The sequence below is a fragment of the Phoca vitulina genome, unplaced genomic scaffold (genome assembly GCF_004348235.1).
Source record: "Phoca vitulina isolate PV1807 unplaced genomic scaffold, GSC_HSeal_1.0 scaffold38, whole genome shotgun sequence".
In the NCBI taxonomy this organism is placed as follows: Eukaryota; Metazoa; Chordata; class Mammalia; order Carnivora; family Phocidae; genus Phoca; species Phoca vitulina.
Genome location: NW_022589741.1, coordinates 15955313 through 15970689, shown reverse-complemented (window position 1 = coordinate 15970689; position 15377 = coordinate 15955313). Strand labels below are relative to the sequence as shown.

The following is a 15377-nucleotide window of genomic DNA, read 5'->3' as shown; positions in this document are numbered from 1 at the left end:
TTCAACATACCAATAACCAATTTCAAACTACAGTAGCAATAGTCATAGCGGATACATATGGTGACTAGGAATTCAAGCATGCAGAGTGTCAGGCATTTTGCCGCCAAAATGTCTGTCCTCTGTATGTTACATTTTGAGAGAGGCTGAATCTCCTAAAGAAATCAGATATGTCTCCCCTGCCAAAAAAGAAAAACAAAAAGGAAGAAAGAATTCTCATTTCTGTTTGTTGGCAGACATTATTTGGAAATAAACCTTTCGAGGAGGGGGCACAAGGGGAGGCTGGCTTTAGAGTATCCCACGTGGAAAAGAAACCACAGAAAAGGAGATTTTTGAGCTGGCCAAAGCTCAATATTAGCCCAAGTGTGTTGCATGTGTGTGGTGTAGCTGCTTAAAAAGCTAAGGCGGTCCCGTTCATTAATGGAGAGGCAGATCAAGGCAGATCCCTGACTGAGAGCGTTGTGCCCAGTACAGGGCGTCAGTTTGAAAAAGGGATGAACTGGGCTGATGAACTGGGCTGCCGAGCATGAGGACCAAGATGGTAAGGAGCCCAGATGTCACATCAGATGAGGAAAGGAGATTTAGCCTAGAGATGACAACACTTGTCTTTACATAAAAACTTCTTCATGGCATGGCCATGAGAATTAAATGAGAAATTCATTTTAAGTATAATAATGGTATTGTAGTTAAGAAGGAAAAGTTCCTTCTGTTTTACAGATGCATCCTTGCCATATTTAGGATGGAAATGTTGCAATGTCTAGAATGTATAAGAAAATATTCCAGCAGCAGGAAGAGCAGAAATGTGATGGTTGTTGAGAGGAGACAATGAGTATATGGGGGCTCATTGTATTTGTCTCTGCTGTCATGTGTGTTTGAAAATGTCCACAAGGGAAAGTTGAAAAGAAAAAAAAAGGGATTTCAGAAACAAATGGATGAAGCAAATATGGATGGCGAGATGTTGACAGTTACTAAATCCAGGTGATGGGTATATGGCTGTTCATTAACTGTTTTCTATGTTTTCCATACGTCTGAGTTTTCGCAAAATAAAAAATTCTAAGTACAATTCAATGAGGGAACATTGGAAAGCACTTGGCATAGTGCCTGGTGCATAGTAAGTGCTTAAATAAATATCAGTGGACTTTTCCTTCCTCTCCAAATATTGGCATGGAAGTGAACCAAGCTTAGCCTGAAGCAGCAAAGAGCAGAGCAGGGCCAAGGGCGAAGCTGCTGGAAAGCAGGCTTCATTGCAGTGGGAGGAAGAATTTTGTGAAAAGTGGATGGGTTCAGCAGTGAAACTAATTTCACATCGTCAGAGCTCCCCATTGCTAGGAACATTCAGCCAGGGGCTGCTTGTATCCAGCGATGTTACAGAAGTGGTTTTGGAATCGAGGGACAATTTGATGGCATCAAGAGGGGGATTTCAGGGAATCTCTAAAATTCCTTCCATCTCTGAAGTCTTTCCATTCAATGCAGCTGGTTGAAATGCACCAAGGTTTTTTCTCCCCTCCCAGAAACTGGTCCCTGTAAGCAGCATAGGCAGAGCGAGGCAGAAGAAGGACCAAAGAGCTCTTCTTACCATTTCCCTCTGTCCTGTTTGTTCTGCATACAAACAAAAGATAAGGACATAGAAGGCAGGGGGGAGGGCAGACAGGGCTTGAGAAGGAAGCTTTAGAATCCCCCATTTGGAGGTCTTGGGGGCAAATGGGTGAGATCTATGCCAAGCTGGAAGGGCACCCACTGGGGTCTCTCCAGGCTTCTTTGGGTTCTCATGGCCCCCTGGCAATCTCTGAGCCATGAGGCTTCCAGAAAGAAAGCAGGAGGAGACCCAACACCTTGAAACCCTGGCTCATGAGCCTGGGGGAGACCTCAGGAGATCATCGGGGCAAGTTCCCTGCCTTTGGGAAGATGAAGCATTATTATTCACCCCATTTCACAGATGAGGAGACTGAGTCTCAGCCAGGTTAGGTGATGGGTACAACCTATCAGGACCCCGGGGGGCCCACAACAGACAGTAGGAGACACACCAGCCCTCTGCATTCCCACCTCTGAGCAGCAGACCTGCTGATTTTCATAGCTTTGGCAGCACCGGGATGTGAGTTTGCCTGGGGAGCAATTCTCTGGGTGAGGGGGGTGGAAGCACAGGAATGGAGAACTGTCCAAGCAGGATTTTTCACTTCTGCCTGGTAAACAGTGCAGAGTGCTCGGCAATGGGGCTGAACCTCTCCCAATTCTGGACTGCTTCTCTTCTCACCAGCTCCGCACCCGGTATAACCCAGTAAGACTTTCAGTGCCACTTTCTGACCACTTGGCAGCTGGTGGGCACTTCCTGGGAGAGCCATGCTTAAAGCTCCCAGGACCCTGGAAACACTCCTGGGCGCCGGCTACCAGAGCAAACCAGGAGAGACTTCCCGGCTCAGTCACTTAAACCAGTCAAAGCAGTTGTTTTCCAGGACCCCACAGACACCATGCCTACCTTTTCTGTTACTTGAGATTCCTCCAAGGAACGGGCAGTGTTGCCTAATGGTCAGAGTTCTGTACAGAGAACACACGGGAAACTGAGCTCGAGGGTTACTTCAAAGGCTGTTTTACACTGGACTTGGGGCAAGTGGCTTAATCTCCGTAGCCTTCAATTTCCCTTAAATATTAAAACAAAAAAGTTTCTGTCTGCATTCCTGCCACCTCCTTTACAGGGGCAAGGAAATGCTCAGGAGGACCCTGAGGAGGACCCCCTGAAGACCCCTGAAGAACGGGATGCAGGACCTGGGATGGAGAGGAGAAAGAGCCCTAGCTTAGGGGTTGGGGGAGATCTGACTCCCAGTTCTCCACTAGCTCAGTGTCCTCAGTCAAGTCACCTTACCTCGGGGGGTGTAGACAGCAAATGCAGACATGCACGTGGGTGCAAGCCATGCCCAGGGACGTGTCACGAATGCATCACTGCACCCTCTTCCTTGTTCTAATGTCCCTGCCTCGGTGACCACCACCGATGGTCAGAATGAGCTCTCCAGAAGAAACCCATTTACCACCCCAGGACAGGGGGATCTCTCAGGTGCCCTTGACCTCTGACCATGTGTGGAGTTGGGAATTTTCATGATTTAAAGCTTCTTCCTCTCTACCCTAAGGTAGAGCAAATCTCTTCAGGGATTCCTCATGACGTGGCCCAGGTGAGCGACCTGACTGACGCCTTTTCTCCATACACACACACACACACACACACACACACACACACACACACACCCTTGTGAGACTGAACCCTGAAGCCTTGCTCTCCGGTCCCTTCCCACAGATCAGGAGCCTGGGGCTGAGCCACAGTGGACACAAGGCGCTCCATGGCACCCCTTGGCTGGAAGGGAAGCCCAGCATCCTCCCAGCTCCCTCTGCCATCTGTCATGATGTTCTTTGACAAATGAAAGGCTCCTCACATGGTCTTCTCATTGTTTAGGCCTGACAATCCCCACTGTTTCTCAGCCTGAGCTGTAGATGGGACTCCCCGGGGCTCCCCTACAGTGCCCCCTCACCTCCTGCTGGCCCAAAGTGGGCAGCACCGTCAGAGGCCACGCGGAAGCAGTATCCGGGCAGATGCACCAAGTTCCAGAAAAACAGGCCAGGGACTCAGGTCCCTGCGGCAAGGAATGCGGCCAGAAGAGCCAGGTCCCCGCCAAAGTCTCAACTCATAGTCCCCTGAGCCTGGAAAACAAGAAAAATCCAACTCCAAAAGAAGAACTCTGTTAGTAAGCCCAGGGTTCTGGTTGCACTAATGAGCACATCTCAGAGAAGCGCCTCGCCTGCGATTTTTCTATCAGGAGTATTAAATGCTCAAGAGGACTAGAGACTCCCAGTGCTATTCCTGCCATTTACAGGGAAGGAAACAGTCCCAGAGAGGACAAGTGATGAGCTAAAGGTCATACAGGTAACAAGCGGCACAACAGGAACTACTCCCCAGAGCTCAATGCCCAGACTTGACCCTGCACGACACCCGTGGGGGTTCTTTAAAGGTCGACTCCAGACCAGCACCACTCTGCCCTTGGCCCAGCCTGGGGAAGGAAGAGGTAAAAGAGGCTTAAGGTCAGTCGGAGACTGAGCAGCTCTACCCTAGCCCTCTTCCCGGCACAGAGTGAAGCGGGCTGAGAAGGGCAGGAGGAGATGCCTGGGAGGGCCACGTGGCTGGGCTCGGCTCTCCCGTGGGTGCGCACATGACCTTGTGCGGCTCAGAGGCGTGCGCGCGTAGAAAGCAAGCTCGGACAGGAGATGCTCTCTCACACTTGCGGAACAACTCACACGTCCAAAAGCTGCCACGGGTAGGCTCTCATTTCATTCCTTCCTCATGGCTTGTTCTATAGACGAGGAAACCGAGGCTGGGTCCCCGCACCAGCACTGTGGGGGGTGCGGAGGGGGAAGGGGCAGGAACTTGGATCTCAAGTTCTGGCTCCAGGGCCGGTGCCCTTGCCAACACACATTGATCACAGTGACACGCACTGGGTTTGCTTCTCTACTGTGCTGTGCATTTCCATCTCCAGTTCGTATGTGGTCCCCACCCCACCTGCCTGTGAGGTCTACAGGGCTGGAATGACAGGACTCTTGTTTCACCAGTGACTAGAGGCTCAGAGAGGGTGGGGCTTGTTATAGGTCCCACAGCCCACTGCGGAGCCCAGACCCCACCACCTTTCTCTCTGCTTTCCTTCTTGTAGAGTAAGGCGGTCCTCCCCTCTGGGGGCTGCAGGGGCTGCCTCTGATGGAAGGGTGCTGGGGAGAGAGAGGAGAGGCTTAATCGAAGGAAAGGACAAAACAGAAACAAAGGACAGAGGATACTGCCTCTGGGGTGGGGGGAAAGTGTTCCTAAAGATACCTCCCTCTCACATCCCCACTGTGACTTTGGGAAAGTCATTCCCCTTCTCTGACCCCAGTCTCTCCCCCCATAAAATGGGAGAATAGGACTAGATCAGAGCATTTTCAAACATTTTGGCAGCAGAACACTGTTTTCAAATAATAAGGAATAATTAGTAGCTGACATTTATTGAGCATTTACTACGCACCAAGCTCTGCAGTAAACATTTTATACACATGCAGCATTTAATCCTTATAACCACCCTATGAGTAGGTGCTCTTATTATCCCCATTTCACAGATGAGGAAAGGAGGCTCAGAGGGGTTCATCAACCTGCCCAAGTTTCCTGATTAGTAAATCACTGAGCAGAAACTCAAGCCCACGTCTGTCCACCAGGCAAGGCTGTCCGTACTACATCACACCATCTCCAAATGGAGCGTCACATGTGGTTGCTGTAGAAACTCGAAGGAAGTAAAGGACCTTTAGATTTTCCAGAACTAGCAATGTCCCCTAATCTCATTAAACCTGGCCTGTGCCTTAGCACTGGGTCCTGGGGGGAGGGGGTCTCTCCACCTGTTCCCTCCCCTTCCTCCTGTCATTTCCCTATTTTCTGAGAAGTAAAGACAGGCTTGAGTCAGGATCCACATGAGGAGCCCGCAGGGGTGGAGGTGACTGGCCCCTCTAGCCCTCTAGCCGGGCAGGCGCTCAGTGGGGCGACTACTTAGCTAGGGCTGCTCCTGGGCCCTTCCCCTGAAGCAGGCTTCCCACTCCCAAATGCAAGTGGCTACAACGGCCTGTTGGCCAAAGTGAATGAGTTCCTAGGCAGGGCTACTCAGGAGACAGCCTATATTACTACTCGAGGTTCCCTGGATCGGCTGTTGAGTCCCTGCCCCACTCTGTGGACACTTGCTGCTTCCGATACTAATACCAGCAAACAGCATTACCCTATGGCAGGCACTGAGGTAAGTGTGTTTAAGTTAAATATTGACCCATTCAATCCTTACAGCAACCTCATGAGATAGGTACAATTATTATCCCCATTTTACAGACTAGGGAACTGAGCAGGGAACCATTAAGTAACTAGCCCAAGGTCATAACTAGTAAGCAGAGAAGCTGGGATTCACATACAGACTCTGACTCCAAAGTCTAAGCTCCTCATGACTGCACCTTGGTGAGCTGGGGGCAGGGGTGCAGCAATTCACATCATTCCAAGCATCTTACAAATAATTTTAGAGACCCTCAAGGTCACACCTGTTATCCAATGCACAAGCTCAGGCCCAAGGATGGGAAGCAATTGTCTAAGAGCACAGATGGGTGGTAGAGGCTAGAATCCGTCTGTCCTCACATCTCCTCAGCCGAATGAGAAAGTACAGATTGTTTTTCCAATTTCATGGGTAGAAAAACGGAGATGACCAGTCTGTGGTCACCAGAGGGAGGTAGGCTCGAGTCCAGAAGTAGAACACACTCAATGGTTGCCCTGAGCTCAAGCGTCCTCAGGACATGGAGGGGTAAACTGAGTCCAGGGGCAGGAGGGGGACCTACCCAGTTCTCCCAGGAGGCAAAGGCCACTAGCACCCAGCCCAGCCTGACCTCTGTCACCTCTCCCCTGGCCTGTGGAGGCAGGGGTGGGAGGGAGTCAGCCCAGTGCTGCCTCCCTTTGATAACTTTGAGCCTGGGGCAGACAAGTGCCAGCCGGCTTCACCCCCTTTGTCCGAGCTTCCCTCCTCAAGAAAACCTTAATCATCCTCATTTGAATTTCAAATGACCTCTCCCCTCTCCCCCTCCCCGCCCCAACAGGCTTTGAGGCAGGGATATGGAAATTCACCCTGCAGTATGGAAATCATAGCCCTATGCAAATCGGGTGCCAAGACCCCATCGTCATAGCAACCACTGGGTTTCCTCTCCTTTAGGCACCTCTCTGGGCTCTCTGGCTTGCTCCTCTTCCCAGCTGGAGCAGGTGGGGGAGCGGGGTGGGCAAGCCCCCTGCCAGCGGCCTCGCTGTGGCCCACAGCAGACAGGTGGGGCACCCCTAACTAAGGTGGCCAGCAGGGCCCAGACCTGCCAGCCCACCTGCATGCTTTCCTGGCGCAAATCTGGACCGGACCGAGCCTACCCAAGCGAGGCCAGCCGCTGTGTTTTTTTCCTGGCCGGGGCTAATCCAAGGATGGGCTAGGTGGTGGTGGGGGAGGTTCTGGAGTCTGGAGGACACAGAAAGGCCCCCAAAGGAGGTGGCGGGAGAGGGGAGACCTAGGGGGCTTCCATGGCACCATGGTAGGAGATGAAAAGCCCAGCATGGAACCTGTATGTAAAATGCTATGCAAATTAACAACTATTATTTTTTGAGTCAACTGCACTGGTGCTTTTTGGGAGATGCGGGTAGCTCAGTTTCCCATGCTCCTGGCTTGGCACAAAGGCCTGCCTTCCCTGAGTCTCCCAGGGCCCTCCTGTTACCCCAGAAGTGCCCCCACCCCAGTGAGCACCAGCCCACGGAGAAGGCAGGAGGGGACAGAAATGTCAGTGGCTGAAGTCCCTGGAAATGAAATTTACCGCCTCATTCTCTGAGCCCGCCCGGCCCAGCCAAACCCCCGGGGCTCCAGCGAGGGCGGACCAGCCCTAGCTGGGGTGACCTCAGGCAGCTTCCCTTGTAAGGACACTCAGCTCTGATCCCCTCCCTCTCCTCCCAAAGCTGCTTCTCCCTCTCAGCAACTTTTCCTAAGGATGGGTGATTCCAGGCAAAGCCCTTCCCAGGGGAGGTGTTTCAACACGGGGCCCCACTAGCAAATGCTGGCCTGAGACTCTGACATCAGGTCTCCCCGGTGCCTGCAGCAGAGGTTCACAAACCCCTGCCCAGGATCCCCAGGCTGCCTTTGAAAGAGCAGCCTCTGCCAGGAGGGAAGACTGCCAGTGGATGCACCCCCAGGGGCCGGAGGGCTTGGAGGTGGAGATTTTGTGAGTGTGTGTAAGTGGGTCTGTCTGTGGGCTGGGAGCGGCGATGGGGATCCGAGGGGCAAGGTGGGACTGCATTTCAGTTGCCTGGACTTGGGCTGCTCTTCAAGCCCCTAAAACACATCCTACTTTGGTAGCTCCTTTCTCTTTAAATTCTTTTTCCACTTGGTCAGCACTTTTCCACACCAGGTGTTCTTTGCCCTAATTGTTTCTTGAGGAAGAGGGTGGACCCAAGAGACCAAAAGCATTTACTCACACCTGGGGGGGTGGGCTATAAATGTGGGGTGCCTTAATGAAGGGTTGAGGCCCAGCAAGCGGCAGTGGTCTGAGTCTCCCACTCTGTGTGTGGGGGTGGGGTGGGGGGGGTCACGCACCCCTGCCCGCAGAGCACAGGCTGGGACCCACCTCTCCTGCTGGATCTCTCTAGCATCACACCCACGATACCCACAGCGGGCGGGGAGGAATGTGAAGGTCATAAGATATACCCAAGGTCGGAAGTACCCGTCGCTCACGGCATGCCAAAGGACAGGGACATTCTGACACCAAGGCCAACTCTAAGACAGGGCCCCTCGATGTGTGCTCAAACGGCCAGGGCTGCTCCGCCAGCTGTTTGTGAAAGTCTGAGACCCGATAATACAAACACAGAGAGTGAACTTAGAAATGTTAAAGAGCCCCCAGCATGTGATGAGTGGGCTCTCCCTGTCGCCGGCAGGTATGGACTAGCTCGATCGTGTGTGGCGGGTATGACCTGCTGTCCTGCGCGGTGGGACCGCGTGCTGGTCTGGACAGACCAGAAGCGGAACAGCTGGTCCTGTACCCCAGCTTGTTGGAGAGGCAGTGCCCCCTAAGGAATGCCCACCGATGAAACCACACGGATGGTAAAAGACAGCACATGGATGCCCCCCACTGGGCTCCCTCTCTTTGTCCCCTCTTAGGCTGAAGAGAAAGGAGGTCCATGTTCTTCTGGGGACCGCAAAGATGGAGGCAAGAGTGGTGGGGAGCCACTTCCTTCCAAAAGGAAGGGCCGGCACCAGGCAGGACTGGCCCAGTCACCCATGGCTCATCTGGGCAGCTCGATGCTGCCTTGTTTGCCCTGGGGGCTTGGGTTTGGGAATCATGGATGAGCAAGAGTCTGTGAGTGGTAAGGCTGGTAGAGGTGAGAGTAGTTGTTGAAGCTGTTTTGTTTGCGAGGGTTCTCTGATTGCTAGGGGCAGACAGGCAATTCCAGACACCACAGGCTGCTCTCCCGAGATTTCTGGCACGTGGAGCCATGGTATGAAGCCTGGGGAGTGAGTTAGTACCTTCTAATCTCCCTAGCACAGAAACTGGAAACACTCTGGTTTAGAAGGCTCTAACGAGGCAACAGGCTTATGCTGGGGGTCTCAGGAAAGAGATGAGAACGACTTCTAGGCACTGAGGATTGTATCCTACAAGAATAGGGGGCCAAGAGAAATCGTGGGGTTAGCTTTTCTTAAGGAAAATATCTCTAAGACCAGGAGATTCCTTCATTTTCCAGGGATGGTTTTGAAATGTCTCCAAAGGAAGAGAGGCATAGACAAGAATCCCTACATCCTCAGAGTCCTTACACCATCAGGAATTCATATCAATCCCCGGCCCCCACCCTGGACACTTGGAAGGGCTGTGGCTTCATTTTCCTCTTCAAGAGAGGTGAGGGGCAGAGCAGGTAGAGAGGAAGGTGCAGGACCAGGGTCAGCAAGTGCAAATCCTAGAGACTACTAGTCCATCCCCTTCTAGCACCCTCCTCCCCCTATTACAACGAGGAAACTCAAGTCTAGGGCACAGGTAGACATGTCCCACGTGGCTCAGTGACAGAGCGTTGTCTTGTCTCCTGAATGTTTCTGATAATTTTTAACCTGATGATGGATTGTATTTGTACAGTGGTGCACCCTTTGCGAAGCACGTTCATACCCACCCTGTCATTTAATCATGAAAGGGGCGGGTGTGTGTGCACGTGTACCCCATTTAGAAAGGGCTAGGAATAGGAGACTCTTCTTCACCTCCCCCACCCCCCCAAGTACTTCCTAGATTTCTGCTGTCCTCTCTGTCATGGAAAGAATGGTTTTATTCCATAAATATTTGGACTGAAAGCCATACACATCTCTAAAAGACTTCTGCCTGTTTCTGCCTAGAACCTCACTTCTTGGCTGTGATGAAACATAGTTTCTTTACCCTTGGCTTCTCTTCCTGAGGACTCAGTAGGGTGGAGATGGTGAGGAATGAATTGGTTGAGAAGGACTTTCTAGTCTTGGGTCAGTTACTCATTCTTCCTGTGGGACCTTATGAGAGGCACCAGCCTATCTGTACTCCCTACATGGTCATGCCCATTCCTTCCTAAAACCATGTTGGAAGTTCTCAGGTGAAGGGCAAAAGGGTCCCCAGAGAGCTAAGATGCCTTGGCGGTCCTTCTGGAGGGTGGGGCAGGTGTTAGCCATTCCGCCTCACTGACAGGACAACTGAGGGTGGAGAGGAGCTGCCCAAATGGACAACTGACAAAGCTCAGTCCCTCCCTCATCTCTAGCTCCCTGCCCTCCCGTGGTTCTCCTCACAGAAATCTTCCTTCCCATATCTCTGAGCAGGACAAGGGTGCCAAGGAATTTGCTCTACTATCATCTCGGTTCGCAACCCCATCCCAGTGTCCCATCAGAGGGTTGGGGGCGGGAGGAGACTGGTGCCTTAGTGAGGCTGGCTCAGGATGAGAGGGAAGGAGAAAATTCTTTCTGAGGTTAGATTCTCACCCTCCCCATTTCACCAGAGTTCCTGCTCTTCCCCAGGAAGCATGTTTTGGCCCCAGATAAGTCTTCTGCCTCTTGGACTAAATCAACCCACCTTCCAGGGGTTTGGTTTCCCTCCAGCCCTGTTGGCTGGTGCCCCCTCCATAATCTTGGGACCTCTCCTGATGCTACCAGTCTCCTGTGTCCTCTATCACTGGCTCCTGTGTTGGTCCCCAGTCTTCCCACCCCCATCTTTGGGTAGAAAGTCAGTAGAAAGACCCAGGTTTAACTCTATCATTTGCTAGGTATGGGATCTTGGGAAAATCAGCCTCAAATCCCTCATCTTCAAAGTGGGATGATACCATCTACCCACACAGAACTGTTGGAAAGGCCAAATGCATTGGATGTTTGTGCTCTTTTAGACACAATTGGCACTGTCATCCCTTCCGCCATGAATTCCTGTGATAGAAGGGAAAGCCCCTTGAGGACATGGACTGTTTCTTCATCTTTTTGAGCCCAGGGTCTACACTAGCGTGCTCCTTGGATGTTGGTTACAGGACTACCAGCTAGGTCGGAGCGGAGGATCAGAGGTAAATGGAGCAAGGAGGCTGGCGGTGTCCAAGGGGACACGGAGAAGGCAACTGCAATAAAGGGACTAGGGAGGGGCTGAGGGCGATGCGGTAGCGAGGGAGGGCTTAGCTCTGGGGAAGCCTTTACACAAATGCACGACGTGGAAAGTGATGGCAAAGAATTTGGAAAAGCAGAACGTGTACACTGTTTTCAAGATTCAGCTCCTAGAGATTATCCAGCCCAAATCCAAAGGTCCTGGTGCAGAAACACTTGCCCAGTAATCTGGGCAGAGAGGTAATGGCAGAGCCAAGATAAGAATCCAAAGGAGTCAGGCCTGAGTTTGATTCCTGGTTCAAAGCTGTACAATCCTGGGCAAGTCAGTTTCTCATTCTTTAGCCACAATTTCCTCCTTGATAAAAACAGGGATCATAAGAATGAAATGAGATGATGCACGTGAAATCCTAGGCACACGTCCATGTGCCCAGGTATGGGGAAGAGGCTGCGTGAACGTGGCTGGACTTTCTCTCCTTTTTCCCGTGCCCAGCATGTCTGTCCTCCGCTGTGTTTGAGGCTACTCTGTGATCCGTGTGGTGAAAAGTCCCAGGGTTAGCTGTATGGGTTGCATATTCTTATCAACCACTCAGTTGAGAACAGGGAAAGAAAATGTTGTCAGTCTCAAGAATGAAGGCAAAATAACAGGGACATAAAAGAAAGGATAGAAAAGCTGATGATTCAGAAATCTAGAAACTTGGCTCCAGTCCTCTGGGAGGGGGATGCCAAGGGTGTCGGGAAGGAGGACTGAACAGGGGATCAGGAGATTTCTGGACTCTAGTGCTGCCACAAAGACACTCGGAGGCCTTGGGCAGTTCATCCTCTGTCCGTGCCTCAGCTCCTTATAAGCAGGAGGAAAGGGAAGAATGAATGAGCTGCCTGTCAGGTCTCTGCCAGCCAGGAGGTCTATGTCTGGACCTGAGAACGTCCTCCTTCGCAGTCCTAGCCTGTGTGGATGGGGAAATAACTTCCCTTTCCCAGCTCCCAGCCCTTGTGCCCCTTGGGGATTTCACACAACACAGAAGGTGCTCTCAGGGAGCTGGGGGTTTCTAGGTCACCTTTTGTTTGTAGTTCCTTTAAAACTCAGAGACAAACCACCCCCTAATTCACGCACTGCTGGGAAGGGGGATCTGCCTTTTAAAAATCCAAAGGAAGCCATTTAACCAAGTTGGTAACCATTGTGACTCATAATAAGCTTTTCTCTGTAAAAAAAAAAAAATGAGTCAGAATGACTTTCCAGGAAGTTTGGTTACTTTAATTAGCTACCTCTTTTTTCTCGCCCTTAAAAACATACAGTAATTTGATGATCACCTAAGTATGGATGCTACCAGCCACGGCGCTGAGTCCCTAGAAGTGAAGAATCTAGGCATGGAGAAGTTCCAGACAGCACAGAGCACGGACTTCTTGGTCTCCTTGGAGTTGAGGAAGACCCACACAGAATCATTTCTTGAATGGGAAACGAGAAAAACCAGCCTCCAGGGCTGACCCCCTTGGCCGGAGTGAACGGGAGAAGGGCATCCCAGCTACCTAGGGCCCCCAAGTGCTTAGCAGCGATGCTCCTTCTGTAAACTACAGAATCACAGGATCTTGAAGATGTCATTAGACGGGATGATGATCACAGCTGCATTGTGTCAGGCAGTGTGCTAAGGGCTTTAAACGTCATCTCAGCTACATTAATTAACCCCCCTCTACAGAAGAGACGAGGCTAAACTAACTTAGCAGATCATACAACTGGTGAGCAGCTAGGCTGTGATTTTAAATCCATACCCTTCGAAGATCATCTGTTCTTGCCTCCTAAGGAGGCAAAGTAGCTGGGAAAAGGTCGCATACGGAACTGGGAGTAGCCCTGGGATGGCAAACAGATCCCCAAAGTGCTAGTTTATGTCTGGATTCTTTCTCCTTCAACTTAGTCTATACATAGCTCCCAGAGTTCCAGATAGGAGGCCAGAATGTGCACAGATCATCTCTTAACACCTTCTTCTTCCCAACCCCCACTCAGAATCTGAACTCACTCTCTCTCCTGGCTCACCTTTTAGGGTTCCATGTAGCTCCTTCCCACTCCCAACACGGTTACCCTGACTCGGTCGCTTAGCTAGTCACAGAAGGCCCGTGCCAGCCAGCCAGCTAAGTGTGGTCTTCTTCCCACATAGGCACTCTCTTAGTTGTGTCCCCACACACCTGGGGTAGTAGACCTGGCCCAGGTGAACAGAACTGGCTCCAGCCAGCCTGCTACCAGGAAAGGGCAATCCAGCTTCTCCTGATAGTGGATTCTGGAGTCTGAGTCTTCTCCAGGGAAGAGTGTCAGAGCCGAGACTGCCTATCCCTCTCCAGCTGAACTGATTTTATTTTCTTTTTTAACAATCTTATTTATTTATTTTGAGATGGAGAGACAGAGAGCGAGTGAGCAGGGGGAGGGGCAGAGGCAGAGGGAGAGAGAGCATCCCAAGCAGACTCCACGCTGAGTGTGGGGCCCAACGCAGGGCTCGATCCCACAACCCTGAGATCATGACCTGAGCTGAAATCAAGGGTCGGATGCCTCACTGACTGAGCCCCCCAGGCACCCCCAGCTGAACTGATTTTAAAACCTTGCTCCGATTCTTTGGGTTGGAGGACATTTTCTTCTCAACTGGGGAGAACAAGTGCCCCCCTCCACAGACTCTCAGTAAAACATACTCAGCAATTAAGTCAATTGAAAAATGAGTGCAACTGGCCCAGAGAGTCTCCTAGCCCAGCTCTCCCTACTCACAAAGAAAACCATAGAACCTACAGCTCTAACATGTATTGTTACCTGTGCAATAGGATTGTTTTAATATTAAATTGTGGGGCAGAAAAGTTTATGGTAAGTGTATCCTGCAGATGCCCTCCACAGGACCCCCAATTATCTTGCCCCTGACCCAAGCTTCAAGAATGGGATTAGACTGCACCTGAAGACTTGGGAAAAGAGTTTAGCTCTGGGGGACATTGATTCTCTTCCACTTCTAATTTCTATGTCTCTAATGATCCAGATGAAAGACTAATTGAGGTCTTGTTGGAAGGCTATTAAAGTTATTTGGGTGGTGTTACAATTTATACTCATATTTCTTTAAGTTCTTTTTAATTATATGGAGCTTTCAAAGCAAAGCTTGGGCTATGGAGTTAAAAGCAGAGAGCTATGAAACTTTCTTCTCAATTCTTTGCTGCCCTCTTTCTCTTCTTTACAAAGCAAAGTCATCTTCCAGGCACCGAGCCTTTCTTTCTGGGTCTATTTACCACCCACATGCATGTAATTTGGAAGAGGAAGACTTGCGCACGGGCCTCTTTGGCTGGTTCCTTGAGTAGGCCTGTTGAGAAATCTGGGGTTAAAAGGCCTTGGTCCCCATCTACTGAAGACACACAGTGCTTTCCATCAGTCAGAGCGGCTAGGACCACAGCCTGCTGCTTCCACGGGTGTTGGAATGGCACATCAAGAAGTTGATCTCCCTAACTTTCCTGTTTCCATTTTGTTTTTCAGGATCTGGCCCTTTCCTAGCCTAGTTCCAGGGATTTTTGTCCCCCTCTAGACCAATATCTACTGTTCAAAGCCTCCAGGGTCACATCCTATGTCTCTAAGGGAATTCCTTCATTGCCTAAGCCCCAGCTTTGGGGTTTGATTGGCTGAAAGACTGAGCAAGAAAAGATACCGCATTGTTCCATGATGATTTGCAACAACTCGCTCCCACCCGTACTTTCTTGTTTCATTCCCCAGAAGAGAAGACCCTTACCTGTCTCCACCTGGCTGAGGGCACTGTGAGCATCCGTGGAATCTGCTACATCCCCACTCATCTTGATATCTGCAGGGAAAACACAACTGATTTTAATAACAGGTCACAATTTTTCTTGCTATGACATATGTGGCTTTAACTAAACAGCAAAGATGAATGTGTAATTACAACAACCATCAGACTTCCAAATTCCTGATTCCCGAACATACAACCATTAGAATATTCATAAGCTCAGGGCACAAATCCCCTCCTCCCAGGCTTGCCTCCTTTCCCTGGCCTTTCTTTTCCCCTTCTCTGCTGTTACTGTGGGATCTCTCACCTTTTGCATCATTCATTGTCACTTCCTTCAATCACCAGGCTCAGTTGGTAAAAATTTAACAAGGGGAGGGGTACGGTGAGGTGGGGGGTGGGGGAGAATGCTTCCCATTTTCAATCCTCATTGCCTTTGGGATTTGGAAGACTTATTTATTTATTTATTTTAAGTAGCATAAGAAATATCCGTCTCCCTTCCCCCCCCCCC

At 50.8% G+C, this 15377-nt stretch overlaps 1 protein-coding gene across 1 annotated transcript in view; it reads right to left on the bottom strand.

Annotated features, from left to right (window-relative positions):
* Positions 1–15377, bottom strand: part of POU2F3 (POU class 2 homeobox 3) — a 73644-nt gene that overhangs the window by 52040 nt on the left and 6227 nt on the right. The window contains exon 2 of the mRNA XM_032427954.1: positions 14858–14926. Coding sequence (XP_032283845.1) covers positions 14858–14926 — 69 coding nt within the window. The remainder of the gene's footprint in view (positions 1–14857; positions 14927–15377) is intronic.